The sequence below is a fragment of the Sapajus apella genome, unplaced genomic scaffold (genome assembly GCF_009761245.1).
Source record: "Sapajus apella isolate SASKATOON/1434 unplaced genomic scaffold, GSC_monkey_1.0 scaffold71, whole genome shotgun sequence".
NCBI classification, from domain to species: Eukaryota; Metazoa; Chordata; class Mammalia; order Primates; family Cebidae; genus Sapajus; species Sapajus apella.
The window spans coordinates 8,710,007-8,727,414 of record NW_022437011.1 but is presented as its reverse complement, the minus strand read 5'-3'; the positions used below and the strand labels follow the sequence as shown (position 1 = coordinate 8,727,414).

The window sequence follows — 17,408 nt, the reverse complement described above, 5'->3', positions numbered from 1 at the left end:
TATGAAGTCCCAGCTAACGGAAAATACTGTATGTGTTAGGAAGTGGGTTGTGGAGGGGGTAGAGGTATAGGTAACAGCTCCAAAGCATGCCAGTTACATTCACTTTTTGGTTCTTAATTCATAAGACAGTGCATGAAATATAATCTTATTGTAGCAAATTCATTATAATAAGAGCCACATTTTAAATATAAGGTCTGGAGCTGAAGGGAAAGGATTTTGGACTGAAGTTACTGGTAGCAGAGAGGAAAGGATGAAACACAATCAGTTGTGTATTTCACATGAATAATACATACTTTTTATACACAGGATTTCATTAATGGCATTTTCCCCATGCCACCTTCTCAATTCACAAAATTGAAAATGTACTCAGAAGACAGCAAAATAAAAGGAAAAACAATACTCTTTAGCTGTTTAACCTGCTCACAGCCAAAAGAGGTGGGCAAGGAATGAAGCAATTAAAAAGGACACATAGGTACTGCATTACTGACAAAAAGGTTAATATTTCTGACAGTGAATAAATTCTTCACTTCAGTACACTTTAAATTGAAGAACAACATAAAGATATCATTAACGTGATAGGGGAGAAAGAGGTGAGTATAAAAGGTGTTATCCTTTCCTTGAAGCAAGGCCATTTTTTTTTTTTATAAACAGATGAACAAAATGCCCTCAGTGCTATGCTACACTCCAGAACAGAAGAAAATGGTAAAGGGAAGAGCCACCCAGCCCACCAATACCGGCCCTCAGCTCCTGCTGCCCCTACTCACTGGCCTTGAGAATACACAACATCTATGCACCCCTTACACAAGAGAACTGGCTTCAATACCGTGCAGGGAGTTACCAGATTCCACTGACCAGTGCAGTATGAGGCAGTCACAGGTCCTAGCCAGATCCTCAAAAAATAATTAAGAGAGGTCTCATAGCAAATATTCTACTATTTGCTTTTAAGTAAAATCACAAAAGATTCTTATTAAAATAAGGACCCAGAACTGGGCACAGTGATGTGCATCTGTAGTGCTAGCTACTTGGGAGCCTGAGGAGGGAGGATATCTTGACGCCAGGAGTTCGAGACCAGCCTGGGCAAAAAAGCAAGACCTATATCTCAAAAAATAATAAAGATCCAACAGGCAGCCAGCACCACACAGACTCCCTGACACTGTGTATACACAGAGGAACTAGAGAAATTTACTTCTGTTGATAAAATCTCAATAGTCAATATGTGGTTTTTATTCTTGAAACAAATCTTCTATTTCTATAAGGTGATATATACACAAGGCACCATAAAACTCCACTTCTAAGTGGGTGTTATCCCTAATACTACTCAGGAACTATTCATACATTTAAAGCAACTTTACGTGATACTACAAATTAAAGCATAACCTTTTTATACGATTTTATTTGGTTTGGAAGAAAAGTATTTCTATTAAAGCAATATATAAGATTTCCAAAAACCAAGTTAGCAAGGGTCAACACATCTGTGCCAAACTTATTTCGGTCATTTATTAAAAGGCTACTGAAATAACAGCTTTTGTTCAGTTTCCATTTCAAACGCTGATAAAATGGACAGCTTTCACCTATCACCTTAGTACAATTTCTACTACATTGTAAAAAACGTATACACTATATAAAATACATATTTAGTAGAAGATAATCTTCATGTGAGTAGGGATTTTTGTTGTATTCACTACTATATTCCTAGTGTCCAGAACATATAATAAATTTATAAATGCTTGTTATAATAATCTTATTACAATTTTCTTCTCCCTCAACTGCAGAAAGTTTGCTATAGGTTTTTGAAAGCTTCATTCTAGCTAGTCCCATCCCCCAAAAAGCTGCTCAAATCAATGACAGTTAACCTTTTCAAAAAATACTCCAAATTTTTCCCATCATCTCCATATCCCACAAGTTTTCAAAGTTCATCCCTCTCGTATGCACTGTTTATGTATGATGCATTACGATGCTCTTTTGTGCAGATACTTCAGAAAAAGACAAAGTTCACTAACACGGACGATTAGTCATAATGCAGAGCTCTGCATTTTTTTTTTTTTTTTTTTTTTTTAAATCGAGTCTCGTTCTGTCACCAAGCTGGAGTGCAGTAGTGCAATCTCGGCTCACTGCAACCTCCGCCTCCCAGGTTCAAGTGATTCTCCTGCCTCAGCCTCTTGAGTAGGGACTACAGGTGCGTGCCACCCACACCCAACAAATTTTAAGTAGAGATGGGGTTTCACCATGTTGGCCAGGATGGTCTCAATCTCTTGACCTCGTGTTCCACCCACCTCGGCCTTCTAAAGTGTTGGGATTACAGGAGTGAGCCATCCTGCCCGGCCAGAGCTCTGCATTTCTAAAGTATAGTCTTCAGCCCACTATCTTGGGGAGTGGGGTAGGTGGTAGCCCAGGAATTTGAATGTTGAGCACCTGGGCAACTCTATTAACTTTAAGAACCAATAGCAGCCGGGCGTGGTGGCTCATGCCTGTAATCCCAGCACTTTGGGAGGCAGAGGCGGGCAGATCAACTGAGGTGAGGAATTCGAGACCAGCCTGACCAAAGTGGAGAAATCCTGTCTCTACTAAAAATACAAAAAATTAGCTCAGCATGGTGGTGCATGCCTGTAATCCCAGCAACTTGGGAGGCTGAGGCAGGAGAATCGCTTGAACCTGGGAGGCGGAGGTTGCAGTGAGCCAAGATCACACCACTGTACTCCAGCTTAGGCAACAAGAGCAAAACTCTGTCCCCCCCCCCCCCCCCCGGCCAAAAAAAAAAAAAAGAACCAACAGCTTCCCTCATTTAGCAGTTGTTGAACACCTACTATGTTCTAGGTACTATTCTCGACCCATGTCCTCAGATAACTTACATTCTTTTGGAGTATGAGGTGGGGGCCAGACAAATAAGAAAATAAATCCAATAGTTTCAGAGAGTAAGCAGCACTACAAAGGACATACAACTGTGACAGGATGAAAAAAATGACTGCTGGAGGATGTAATGAGGGGATGAGGGTTCCAGGAAAGTCTCTGCAGAAGTGACACTTGGGTAGAGGGCACAGGTGGTGACATGTTGAGGTATGGTAAGAGATGAAGAATTAGTCAACTACGGCAGAAGCCATTCATCAAGGGAGACCCAGGACTAAGGGCAGTTGTAGGCAGGCATACTTATGGGCCATGGTTGAGGATTTGGATTTTTTAATATTATCCCAAGCTTACCTAGAAGCCATAGGATGGGTGGGTCAGAGGAGGGACAGGGTTAGTGTAGGCAAAAATAATAATAATAATAATATTAATAAATTAGAAGGCTGCTACAGAAGCCCAGTGATGGTAGTGTGGACTAGGGAGGTGGCAGTGTGGACTAGGGAGGTGGCCAAAGAAATAAAGTAGACCAGACATGGTAGCTCACACTTGTAATCCCAGCACTGGGAGGCGAAGGTGAGAGGATCACTTTAGTTTGAGAACACCCTGAACATGGCAAAACCCCATCTCTACCCGCCCCCCCCAAAAAAAAAAAAAAAAAAAAAGGCAAAAAATTAGCAAGGCATGGTGGTACACCTATGGTCCCAGCCACTCAGGAGGCAGAGGTGGGAGGATCATTTGAGCCTGGGAGGTCAAGGCTTCAGTGAGCTGTGACTGTGCCACTGTACACTGGCCTGGGTGACAGAGTGAGACCTTGTCTCAAAAAAATGGAAAAAAAAGTAAAGGCTCTATCTTATGCCTAGTCTTAGGCAACATTTTTAAAACATCAGAGGCCAGGCATGGTGGCTCACACCTGTAATCCCAGCAGTACAGGAGGCTGAGGCAGGTGGATCAGCTGAGGACAGGAGTTCAAGACCAGCCTGGCCAACATGGCAAAACCCCGTCTCTACCAGAAACTACGAAAATTAGCCGGGCATGGTGGCGGGCACCTATAATCCCAGGTACTCATGAGGCTGAGGCTACAGAACAAGACTCTGTCTCAAAAATAATAATAATAAAATAAAAATAAAACATCAGGTTGGATAAAGGGAGAAAGGATATATATATATATATATATATATATATATATATATATATTTTTTTTTTTTTTAAAGAAAGGACACAAATGGAAGGGGACAGCCAATAACATATAAAACAATGCAGCAGCAATCCTGATAGGACAGAACACGAGATGGAATATAAGAAGTTTATACTAGTAAGCTTCAAAACCATACTTAGAGCCAAATACCCACCCGCATCCACACTGATAGGAAGGAACATGACGACACTGAGCAGCAGCACCCATGCAGGGAAAGCCTAAGGACTCTGATTGTGAGCTCAATGGGTATCACAGAGTGAGGCTGCTGCCCAAAAGACTGAAGGCATCCTGGGATACACTGGGCAGTCTCTGCTGCTCTACCCTCATCCTTGGACCCTGGGGCAGGTATTCCGTGAGGGGTGACACTTGAGTGGAGGGCATTCACAAGAGAACTGGGACAAAATGAGCCCCCGAAAAGGGAAAGCATCTAGATCAGTGCCACCCAACAAAAGTACGAGGGCCACAAAAGAATTCTGAATTTTTTTTTGAGATGAGTCCCTCTCTGTCGCCCAGACTGGAGTGCAATGGTGCTATCTCAGGTCACTGCAATTTCTACCTCATGGGTTCAAGGGATTCTCCTGCCTCAGCCTCCCGAGTAGTTGTGATTATAGGTGCCTGCCACCTTGTCTAGCTAACTGTATTCTTAGTAGAGACGGGGTTTCACCATGTTGGCCAGGCAGGTCTTGCACTCCTAACGTCAGGTGATCCACCTGTCTTGGCCTCCCAAAGTGCTGGGATTACAGGCGTGAGCCTCTGCATCAGTCCTGATTTTTTTTCTTTTTTTTTTTTTTGAGATGAAGTCTCACTCTGTTGCCCAGGCTGGAGTGCAGTGGTACAATCTTGGCTCACTGCAACCTCTGCCTCCTGGGATCAAGTGATTCTCCTGCCTTAGCCTCCCAAGTAGCAGGGACTACAGGCCCATGACATCATGCCTGGCTAATTTTTGTGTGTGTGTGTGTTTTAGTTGAGACAGAGTTTTACCATGTTGGCCAGGATGGTCTCAATCTCCTGACCTCATGATCTGCCTGCCTCAGCCTTCCAAAATGCTGAGATTTCAAGGCTTGAGCCACTGCATGCAGCCCTAAATTTTTAAATTTTCTAGTAGCTACATTCAAAAAGCAAGAAGGTAGGCTGGGCACAGTGGCGCATGCCTGTAATCCCAGTACTCTGGGAGGCCAAGGTGGTAGATCACCTGAGGTCAGGAGTTTGAGACCAGCCTGATCAACATGGTGAAACCCTGCCTCTTTACAAAAAATATATATATTAGCCAGGTGTGGTGGTGCATGCCTGTAATCCCAGCTACTTGGGAGGCTGAGGCAGAACTGCTTGAACCCAGGAGGCAGAGACTGCACTGAGCTGAGATCACACCATTGCGCTCCAGCCAGGGGAAGAAGAGTGAAACTCTGTCTGGGAAAAAAAAAAGCAAAAAGGCACCAAAAATTATTTCAACATGTAATCAATATAAAAAACTGTTACTGGGGCTGGCACAGTGGCTCACACCTTCAATCCCAGCACTCTAGAAGGCCGAGGCAGGCGAATAACTTGACCAAGATTGAGAGCTCGACCCGAGCCTGACCAACATGATGAAACCCTAACTTGGGAGGCTGAGGCACGAAAACTGCTTAAACCCGGGAGGTAGAAGTTGCAGTGAGCCAAGATCGTGCCACTGCATTGCAGTCTCGGTTGACAGACCAAAACTGTCTCAAAAAATTAAAAAACAAAAACAAACAAAAAAACAAAACAAAACAAAAAAAAAACAACTAAGCTATTTTATATTCTTTTCTATACCACATCTTGAAAATATGCAAGTATGTGTTAACCCAAAATATCTGAGACAGGTCTCAGTCAATTTAGAAAGTTTACTTTGCCAAGGTTAAGGACATGCCTGTGACACAGCCTCAGGAGGTCCTGTGCCCAAGGTGGTTGGGGCTTGGTTTTATAACATTTTAGGGAATCATGAGACATCCATCAATGTATGTAAGATGGACACTGGTTCTGCCTGAAAGGCTGGACAACTTGAAGTGGGGAGGGGGCTTCTAGGTCATAGGTAGGTAAGAGACAAACAGTTGCATTCTTTTCAGTTTCTGATTCACCTTTTCAAATGAAGCAATCAATCAGATATGCATTTTTCTAGGTGAGCAGAGGAATGACCTTGAGTAGAATGGTAGGCAGGTTTGCCTTAAGCAGTTTCCAGACTGACTTTTCCCTTTAGCTTAGTGATTTTGGGGTCCCAAAATTTATTTTCCTTTCACATATGTATCTTTTTTTGTTTGAGATGGAGTCTCGCTCTGTCGCCAAGGCTGGAGTGCAATGGCGTGATCTCGGCTCACTACGATCTCTGCCTCCTGGGTTCAAGAGATTCTCCTGCCTTAGCCTCCTGAGTAGCTGGGATTATAGGTACCTGCCACCCTGCCCAGCTAATTTTGGTATTTTTGGTAGAGATGGGTTTCACCATGTTGGCCAGGCTGGTCTCAAATTCCTGATCTCAAGTGATCTGTCTGCCTTGGCCTCTCAAAGTGCTAGGATTACAGGTGTGAGCCACTGCACCCGGCCATTTATTTTATGTTTAAAGTACCTCTAATTCACATGTGTGTAAGCGGCAAGAACATGGACAGGAGAGATTCCAAAAAAAGGAAACTGTGGCTCCCCTCTCCTAACAGCCAGAGAATCTACCCATTAAATATGCTGTCTCTGGAGGGAGAGTTTCCCACTGCTGAAGGATCCAAGAAAGACTAAATGACAATAAAGATTACAAGAGAAAGGGATTTACATAGCAGAGTAAGAATCTATGATTCTGTGAGAAAGGACCACTCACTCTGGTGTGAAGAGATGTGATCAGATTCCCTGGGAGAAGAAAAAACCTGACTCAGAAAAAGAATCTCCAGGGAAAAGGAATGCTCAAAGCAAATAGCACCCGATGAGACAAGTGGTAAATCACTGAGTAATGACCATAAAAAAAATCTATGTAAAGCTGCAGAAACAAACCTGCCCTGCTTTGCCTCTTCCACGTGGTGTTTGTGACTCTGTAGCATGCTAAGCTTGCCTGTGTAGTCAAGCTACCTAAAAATCATGCATCCACATACCTTTAAGATGGGGAGGTATTATGCATTACATAATTTGTCTGGTCTAGTCTTTGTCCTGGATTCCTATGAGGAAACCTCTGAATCTTTGGAATTTCAGTAGTAATGGAAGAATGTCCGTTGTTCATGCATAGCAAGCACCTGATAGTTTATGCCAAGGAGATTCGTCAGGATAGGGGGCCAACTATGTGATTAGAGGACTGGGGCTTTGAGGGAAAGGGACTGGAGATTGAGTTCAACCATATCACTATTCGATCATCATGCCTACGTAATGAAACCCCAAAAAAACTCTGAACACTGAAACTCAGCAGCGCTTCTGGTTGGTAAAAACATCAATGTGACAAGAAGATGATGTGCCTTAATTTCACTGGGAAGGGGCATAGATGCTCTGGATTTGAGACCTTCCCAAACTCCATCCTATGTGTCTCTTCATTTGGCTGGTCCTGATTAGTATCCTTTCTAATAAAATATTCAATGAGTTGTTCTACTGAATTACTGAACCTGAGGTGGGTCATAGGAACCCCTTAGATTTGTACACAGCTAATCAGAAGTACAGGTGGCCTGGGGACCCTGGAACTTGCAGCTGGCATGTGAAGTGAGGGCAATCTTATTGGGGACCATGCCCTTAACCTCTGGGGTCTGCACTAACTTCTGGTGGTTAGCATCAGAACGGTACTACACTATTTTAGGAGAAGCACTCAACCCAAACACATCTGGCAGACTTCTCAGTGGCTGCAGTGTCTGAACCCCTCCTTTCTTGCCAGAGGCTTATCGCCATCAGCCCTGCCCAGCTTTCATTCAGCACTCTTACTTCCCTTACACCCCAGGGAAAATGGCAAATGGCCCTTAAAACCAAAGTTGGCCTATAGACATTTAATTAGGAGAGAACAAGAAGAAATAAAGCAGTCAAGAAATTAACAAAACACTCACAATGAAATACTTCACCTTTGCTTAAAACAAGTCTCTGACTAGTTCAAAGTGTTTTACTGTAATACAAATGTGGTAGGGGAGGAGAAGCCTTATCACTGAAGAATAGGTTCTGCCATAAGTCAGGAATTTGGGGCTTCTACAACACTTTAAAAATTCATTTCCTTTTCATGGACGTATGCAATTATACATCCTAGTGTCTCTATTACCGTAAATGTAATTTAACTGTTTGCAGAATAGGACTACAAAGCCTATCGTTATGCCTCAAGCAATGAAAAGCCATGTGTTATTTAATACATACTTAATATGTGTGGGGGTGTGGAGAGAAGAAAGGTTAGAAAGGGGTCAGAGCTGAGCTGTGATGGAAAACACCAAACTCTCAATTCTAAGGGGCCTTTGGTTAGTGGTGTTCAGAATTAAATGAAATAAAATATATAAGCTTGGAAAAAGCTCTTAGAGCAAGGTCTCCAATACCTCCCAGCCCACTCAATGCTTCAGTGGGTGTTAGGCTGTTCATCAAGCCAGTGAGCTTGAGTGCACGGTACTCATTACTGGAGGGATGTAAGCCAGATGAACTTAGGCAACTTACTTAACCTCTCTAAGACTGTTTCCTTACCTGAGAAATGCTGTGGGAAGTACACTGTACTTGCTGATACACAGTAGGTGCCAAGCAAGTGTCAACTTTTTTAGGCTGGAGAGGATGAGGATGATGCAGCTGGCCCTAATAAAGGGTGTTCCAGCACAGACAAGGACTGCCCTCTCTTTGGCTGCCACACTGAGCCCTTCGCCATGCTGGTACCCAAGGCCTTGGGCTGGCAGCATCCTTGCTTCCTACCAGGCGGACAAACTTTCTAATACATATGCTACTTACAGGAGACTGGCTTCCTGAGTGCAAACTTGTGTATCTGGAGGTTATACCTCATGCTCTCATGTGACTATTGTGAACAAGATTATGTTTATGTTTAACGGAGACACAAAATGAAAGTCTTCTAATTTTAGTTCCAAATGCCAGAATCATTAACCTGAATAGCAGACTGACCTATGTATTCTGTACATAATGAATTTAGGTCAGAATAACACTTAAATTAATGTTCAAAGAAAACGATGTAAAATTAGTAAAGCACGATGTGATTGATTACTGATGCTCTCCTTGGAATATTTTCATGGTATTAACATAGCCTAGCCGGGCACAGTGGCTCACGTCTATAATCCTAAAGCTTTTGGAGGCCGAGCCAGGCAGATCACTTGAGTCGTCAAGAGTTTGAGACCAGCCTGGCTAACACGGTGAAACCCTGTCTCTACTTAAAAAAGAGATGATCGTGGTGGTGGGCTACTCAGGAGGCTGAGGCAGAAGAATCACTTGAACCCGGGAGGTGGAGATTACAGTGAGCCAAGATCATGCCACTGCCCTCCAGCCTGGGCAACAGAGCAAGACTGCGTCTCAAAACAAACAAACCAACAAAAACGAAACAAAACATAGCTTAATATCACTATAATATTCCAAAAGTATCAGACACACATTTTACATAAAGTCCCGTTTTCTGTTTTTACACAATAACCAGCTTGCCAAATGGTCTATGGAATATCTTTACCAAGTATGAGATGTTCTGCATTAAGATTACAAAATCAAGTAACTTGAAAATATGCTTATTTTGTATCCCATTTCCAAAATACAGCAGTAATGGATAAATTAAACAACAGAATTTCAGTTAGCAAAAGGAGGGGTAAGTCTAACTTACCTGGGAATTACATCACAATTCACTCTCTCTTCTTGCCATCCTACAAACCAACCGCTTACATACAGATTTCTACCATGCAAATATAACTGATTAGCCCCATGTCAGGGCTCAGTTTCTCCACTTTTAAACAAGACTGCTCTGAGTCTAGTCTCTAATTAAATAACATGATTAAAACTCACCACACTTCACCAAGTTACTTACAGTCAATGAAACTGCTAATTAATTCACTTACCTCAATCAACTTGTTGGCATGTTCACGAAAAACTTGGGCATACTCCTTAACTTCTTTCTCATTTCCATTCTTTGCAGCTTCAATCAATACCAAAAGTGGAACATTGGTTTCCAGAAAAGAATCTGAAACATGGTCCATGACAGCTTTGCGGAGCTGATAATTATATCGTAAAAAATTTTATTTTATTTCCACCAAAAAGGTATTAAATAGATTGCTTTTTATTCTCTTGTACACTTAAATCTAATGAAGCTTATGGTAGACTGGCTGCACTTCCATGAGGATCCCTCATGTAAGCCATGCAGTTATGTAATCTGCACCACAGGAAACATATGATCATGGAGACAACAGTTTACATTACTACAGTTACAGCATTTTAGCAACAGAATCTCAGCTTTTGAGACAATATCCTTTTTTCTTGGGAATTACAAAACTAAGGCTTACATCTTAAATAATACAAAAGCTGAGCTGAAAGCAGCTCTGGGTTGAACTGGCACATAGCCTTGGAATATATATAATTAGCCTAATTGGCTAAATAAAAAGAGAAGAGAGAAAAAAGAGCTATCTGGTTTATCTAAAAGGATTCACACACTATAAACCTTAAAACTTAAGGTTCTCTTTATAACCATTTCTGATACTACTTCACTAAAAGGAAATTGAATAAAGATATATAGTATCTTTAATTTTGCTTTCTATCAGATATAAGCAATAAAACATCTACCTATCCACTAACTCTTAAAAACTGTCCAAATTACAACTTCTTAAGTCTTAATACATTGTTTTATAAATTCAACGCTAAGTTCTTTAAAGACTAAAACTCAATTTGACTCCAAAACGTTAATGGGGTCATTTATCATTAAAAGGCTCAATTTCTTTTACTCTCTATTTACTAACTCAGAAAATTCTGCATCTCAAATATTTCTATACCTACCATATTTGGAACTGGAAACACTTCACCAAGGATCTAAGGGAACTGCAAGTGTGTAATGAGAATAAGGCAAGTCAAATAAATAACTGAAATTTCTGTCTGTATTGTACATAGCCAACACAACAAGATCCTTCAGGGTTATTTTCACAGGTCTGCAAGTCATTTTAAATTTATTTTCCTACCTGTACATCTCTTTCACACTACAGCTAACTTATTCAGTCCAACACAGTGAGGCTGTACTATTCCATGTCTTTGTGAAATGTGATTAGCCATTAAGAAGCATATTAGCAAGAAAACAAAGATAGGCATTTTCTTGTGAAAATCCATCCTTTCTCTCAATAAAAAAAATATGTAAGTCCAGTGGTTATTATTTTGATTAAGATTATCTGATCCTAATCAAAACTACAAAATTGAGAACTCAGAAAAACAATGAGCACTTTCATCCAGATTACCTGTCTACGCAAGTCCCTGGTCTTCTTGGTCATTTTATCTATTGCAGAATTGAGTGCATCACTTCTTTCTTTACGTCCAGCCTGGATAAAAGGAAAACAGATGCGATTTTATTCATTTACAAAGACACCTAATGACAGCCTATAAACACCTGTGCTGAAATCAACACTGAAAAAACAGTACAACTTCTTAAACCCAAAGTTGGAAAATACTGGGGAGCAGAGGAAGATATGTGGCTTTGTTCATAAAACCCAACCCTACAATTCTTAGGCTTCACATTATCAGATGATTGGACTTGAGGGAGTTCTGCCAAAAATAAGAGAAGCCAAGAAACAAAAAGCTCTGCTTTAAGTTTGGCTTTTAAAAATTAAATTTATATTTTAACTCAAGGTTCAGTATACACCAATTTTATTAATGAAGCAGCTCTCCTTGAACTGCAGCAACAACAGGGTACACCTGATTTTGATGAACTCTGAGATTTGAAGAATGTCAAGATGTGAAAAATGGGACCTGGCACTGAAACAATGTAAAACAACAAATTTAAAAACTAAGGTATACCTGATAGGTCAGAGCTAATAATGCATATTACGCAGCTCAAATCATAATGCTTTGTGGTATTACTTCGGTCATTAAAAAAAAAAAAAATCCTAGGCTAAGCTTTAATGCAGCTGTATTGCACAGAAAAGAACCTACTGGCCACTCCTGAAGCGATATGTAAAGCAGTATTTTTTCAGAGGTCAAGGGGTTAAGTCGAGATTTGCCAAGGCAACATTCTAAGCAGAAATCAAGTGGAATAAAACAGATAGTAGTTGAACGAAAAGGGACAAAAGCTTTTTAAAATCCAGGTGGAGATTATTGTGTCCCTGGAACTACTACCTCCATCATGTAGGTTAAACTATAAAGTTTATTTAAAGCTTGTTTTCACAAAACATATTTGGTTCTTTCTGAAAAACATGTCAGTAAATCACAGGAGAGACACAAATAGACAAAGGAATTTAGCCCTATGTCCTCCCTTTGGGTTCCCTCAAGACATTTTGGTATGAGTATGCTCTTAGTACATAAGCCAGTAGAACAGATAAATGGTTAGAGATGGGGAGAACTGTTTACTAAGTGCCTTGAGTGTACATTTGTTATTCACTTTACCTGTCAATTGGGGGAAATGCCATCTATCTCTCTACTCTTTTCTCTATGGACTGTTAGAAAAGAGAAGAAATATTGAGGAATATAGGTTATTTAGCAAGGGCAGAAAGGAGACAACAGGGAATAGTAAGAGTTGAAATATAAATAAAATTGATATGATCACTATCAAATCTGGTGACAGTCTCATTCCTTATCCTTTCCCTCCCAGCACTCTTGTACTGCCAATAAAATTAAGTATTCCATTAATATTGACGGTGGGGGAAGAGGTCTCAACAAAAACTAATTCAAAATAGGAAGACTTTTACCTGCAGGAATAAGCTGATTTATTCAGGGCCATGAATGTCAACCAACCAACTGAAAGGACCCCCGTCTCAGCCAAGGCATTCCAAAGTAAACTCGAAAAACCAGTGTAGGCCGTCATGGGAAGGAGGAGGTTGGACGTGCCTCATTATACTCTCCTCCTTTTGGAATTCAGGTACAACTGACCAGCACTAACATTAAAACAGAGATCTAAGACTGACAAAGCAGATTATTTGTAGCAATAAAATACCAAATTCCAACTGGACTCTAGTATAGCATCACATGACAGATAGCAGGCCCTGAAAGAAATTCAACTATTTTATTCCAAAACATATTTCTATGAAATATTAATATTTTGAAATGGCCCTGCAAAGTGGTCACTTTTGGGGAAAATCTACATTCTGCAGAGAATCTCCTTCCCTTTCTAGGTTTTTTTCCTGATCTAGGAGAAATTTAACAAAGAGTCTGGCACCTTTTAGGATCTGGTAAAAGGTACTGACCTCAGCTCTTCAGGGAGAGCTTAATCCTTTTAATCAACTATCACAGGAAATCTTTGAATCCACCTCTGACCCGGAAGCCCCCCTCCAACCCTTTCAAACTATCCAGGCTTTCAGGACCAAACGAATGTACACCTTACCTGTATTGACTGATGTCTACCTATAATTTCCATCCTCCTGAAATGTATAAAAATCAAGGTATAACCCAACCACTTTGGGAATATGTTCTTGAGACTGTGCCTTTGGCCTAGGCCCCAGAATATTTCTTCAAGCATTCTACAGAGTTTGACTTTTTCTTGTTGACATTAGTCAGCTTGAGACGTGCAATTATTTACTGACATAAAGATCTAAATACCAGGATCTAAGACAAAGGTAGCTGAAACGGAATCACGGTCAAACTGACTTCATAATTAATGCTTTTAACAGGAAAAGTCTCCGCATATTCCTTAAGACACTCAAGTATTCTCTTCAAGAAGATTTGTCTAAATAAACCCTCTAAAGTTTACCATTGTTCCTAGCCAGCCAGACTTTCCTGGTGTTTCTAATAGATCACTTGTTCTAGAAAATATTTAGAATCTGAAACCCAAAGGTTGAACATGTAGACTTCATGAAAGCCTGATCCCCTACAACCTGAAATGCCCAGGAATTTTCTCAATTTGAGTAAAAGATTTACTGTTAAAGTTACGTAAAGCCAAATCCTTGAACTTGACTTTTCAGACAATTACAGTCACATAGCAAAATTCACTTTAAGATGCAATGCAACCCACATCATGAATCTGTTAATTCTGTCTTTGTCAAACTACCCGAAAAATCAATTTGTCTTTCTTGTTATTGCAGGAAATAGAGGCTTATGCCTCATTAATCAGAAAGGGGGCAGTTTAGGAGCAGTTATTTACTAAGCCCTTTAAGTTATACTAGACAGAACATTTTTAAATCACAGCATCATTTTAGAAAAATACAGTCCAAATAGCAAGTTTAGGGTACCAATCATTTAAAATGTAATTGAGATGAGTACACATACACATACTCAAAACCTTAACACTGAGCTTGAGGAAAGTATAAAGCTTGCTCATCTTAAAACAAGATTCTACTTGTTTGGAAATTAAAGTTATGATTTTTTATTTCTAGCGTTAGCCTGGATACAAATTAAGTTACTCAAATATAACCTTAGGAAAAGCAACCCTGTAGTGTATAACTATTATTGGAAGTAGTGAGGAAGCTTTACTCCAACCCTTGTCAGCCTGGAAGGGTGAAATATGCTCCTGGCATTGCTGGTGGCATCTCAAGGCACATTTTAGTCCCTAAATGAAAAGGCAAAAGTTTCCCGGTGAACCTACAAAAAAGCTACTCAATCTGACTGCACAAAATAAATATCATTCCACTGTATTTCTGAGAGAAAAAAATGCTCTAAATTGAAAGATCCATATAATCTCTTCTGCCAAAAGCTTTCTTTTCTTCTTATTCTATACATTCTTCCTGGGGAATCTGGTCATTTCTATTGCTTTAATAGACCTATGGTCACTCTGCCACCTTTCATGCTGACATGTCCAGATAAATTTTTGTTCTTCAGACATGCCGTACTCAATCTCACCTACCTAAAATACTCTTCTCCCCTCCTTCCAGCAACTACCCAAGGAGATACTATTTCCTTGTGGAAGCTTCCACTGGCCAATCTCAGCCCTAAATTCAAGTTCAGTGTCCCCACAGAATGCTCCCATACTGTCTCATATTGCCTCTCAAAGATCTCAAATCATACCTTAGGATAATTACCTGTTGACTTGTCTTCCATTGGACATGAATGAAATGAAAAAACCAATGGCCAATTAGACAGACAGATGTTTAAAAGTCGTAGGACTTCATGTGTAATCTATGTGGCAAGTCATCAGTCTCCTGCCTCCCTGTCACTAGTTAAAATATAAGACTTCAAATAAACCTCTGCTTTCTATCTGCATTTTAATCTAGAGTAGGCCTGAGGTGGGCAGAGGAGGGTGAAATACAGTGTTTTAACCCTTAACACTTAAGGACTGTTTAAAAAGCTAACAAACAGGGAGGTCTGATCAGTTTAACAGGAAGACCTAATTAGTTAGATAAATACCTCCCCCAGCCATTAGAAAATTACACAAAATTTTTTTAAAAACCAATGAATTATGGCATTTTACAAAACCACATAAGAATGAGCATCTGAAGGTTCTTCTACCCAAGACAATACAGAGTGAAAAGAATCATGCAGCATCTTCACTTCCAGGTACAAAAGAGAAGAACTGGGCTGTCATCCATACAGTAGAGACCTTCAATAAAGCAAGAGGTGAAGATCTTGAGAAAGGAAGTGATAACCAAGCTGTGGCTCACAACCAAGAAGGTTTCTGAGAAGAAAGAGAACTTTGAAGAGAATACTGAGAAAAATGTTGGAAAACCTGATGGAAACTAGTGTCTATTAATGTCTTCATGAGTAAGGCTAAATGGCTTGCTGTGGGCTGGGCAACATAGTGTCACACACATACATTTAATCAATAACAGGAGAAGCAATTTGACCTTGGTTGTTCTACCTGGCCCACAGATGGCTGGTGGGCTCTGCCTAAGCCGAACATGTGACAAGAGTTGCTGGGCCTTATGTAAAGCTCAACACTAGCTCAATCATAGAATACAATGATTATATAGCCCTAGATTCCTAAATTGTTTTCAAAGAGTGCCCTCTCCTTAAATTACCAAGAGCAGAACAGACACTGCAGACATACATAGAGACAAATGGAACAAGCATTAAGACGAGCCAGCTCTCAAGGAGGATAGTCTTACCTCACTGCTCCCTCCAGCCTCAAGAAGCCCTTTTCAGCAATGTGCAATACAAGGAGGAATCAACATCTCAACTGTAGATGGAATGCTGACATGCTGCTATAAACCTTAGAGAGTAAGAAGTGATCTTGTTCTCTTTAGGCTAAATTTTTATGAATTTTCTTTGCATTGACAACATCATATATTCAATGTTGGTTTAGTTTTGTTGGCTTGCCATATCACTTGTCACTGCCCCTTCAGCCCAGAACCTATTAAGAGGGTTCTCAAATCATGGTTTCCAAACTTCATCAACCAGAAATGCTACCATCTAGTCAACAAACATGCAAACTAATCCATTAAATTTAGAAAATTAGGTCAGAGAGCCCACCAAAATTGAACGATTCTTCAAGTAAGTATGAAGGGGTATCTTACCTCTTAATTCTATCCTGTGCAAATGGCTTTGGATACCCCTTGGCCATCTATGTAGGCAAGAGGAAATACATCTACATCAAAAGCTACTCAGAAATGTAGAGAGGAGAAATTCAGGAAGGACAATCCCAAGCTTAACTATGTATTTATTTCAGAATAAAAGATGAAGCATGCCACATAGAGAGTAAACGGGAAACACGAACACAATGAAGCCACTAGCAGAGAATTTAAAAAGAGGGGTTGCCATAAAAATTTTAGTCTATGCTTTAATCAACACTTCAAGATTTGGGAGGCTGAAGTAGGCAGATACCCTGGGCCCAGGAGTTCAAGACCAGCCTGGGCAACATGGCAAAACCCCATCTCTACAAAAAATTAGCCAGGCATGGTGATATGCACCTGTAGTCCCAGCTATTTGGGAAGCTAAGGTGGGAGGATCAATGGAGCCTGGGAGGCCAAGGCTGCAGTGAGCCATGATCACGCCACTGTAGTCTAACCTGGGCAACAGAGACCCTGTCTCAAAAGCAAACAAAGAAACAAACACACATAAAAACTTCAAGATTGCTTCTGTTATTTTTGTTTTGATGTCTATAATAGGAAAAATAAAAGATCTCCATAGTATAAACATTCATCTGTCCAAACCTCTATGGAAGATCTTTCGTAGCCTAATGTCCAACTTAAACTCACTGCTCCAAGATTTCCTGCTGAATTATCTAGCCCTGGACAGAGAATACAAGAGAAGCAGGCTGTCACAGGATTCTGACCCTGAAACCTCCCCAATAGCAACAACTGCTGAAGTGCACGTTTCCAAAGCCAGAAGGATATATCCCAAAATGTATAAGATGCATCCAAAGAAACAACGCGTACCATTGTTAATGTAAGCAGAA

The 17,408-nt window shown here is 40.5% G+C and overlaps 1 protein-coding gene across 4 annotated transcripts in view; it reads right to left on the bottom strand.

Annotated features, from left to right (window-relative positions):
- The window catches only part of CTNNA1 (catenin alpha 1), a 174,056-nt gene that overhangs the window by 35,936 nt on the left and 120,712 nt on the right, over positions 1 to 17,408 (bottom strand). For all 4 annotated transcript variants that reach the window (XM_032250515.1, XM_032250516.1, XM_032250518.1 and 1 more), the window contains 2 exons: positions 11,392 to 11,472; positions 10,015 to 10,167 (listed from right to left, as the gene is read on the bottom strand). In XM_032250515.1, coding sequence (XP_032106406.1) covers positions 10,015 to 10,167; positions 11,392 to 11,472 — 234 coding nt within the window. The remainder of the gene's footprint in view (positions 1 to 10,014; positions 10,168 to 11,391; positions 11,473 to 17,408) is intronic.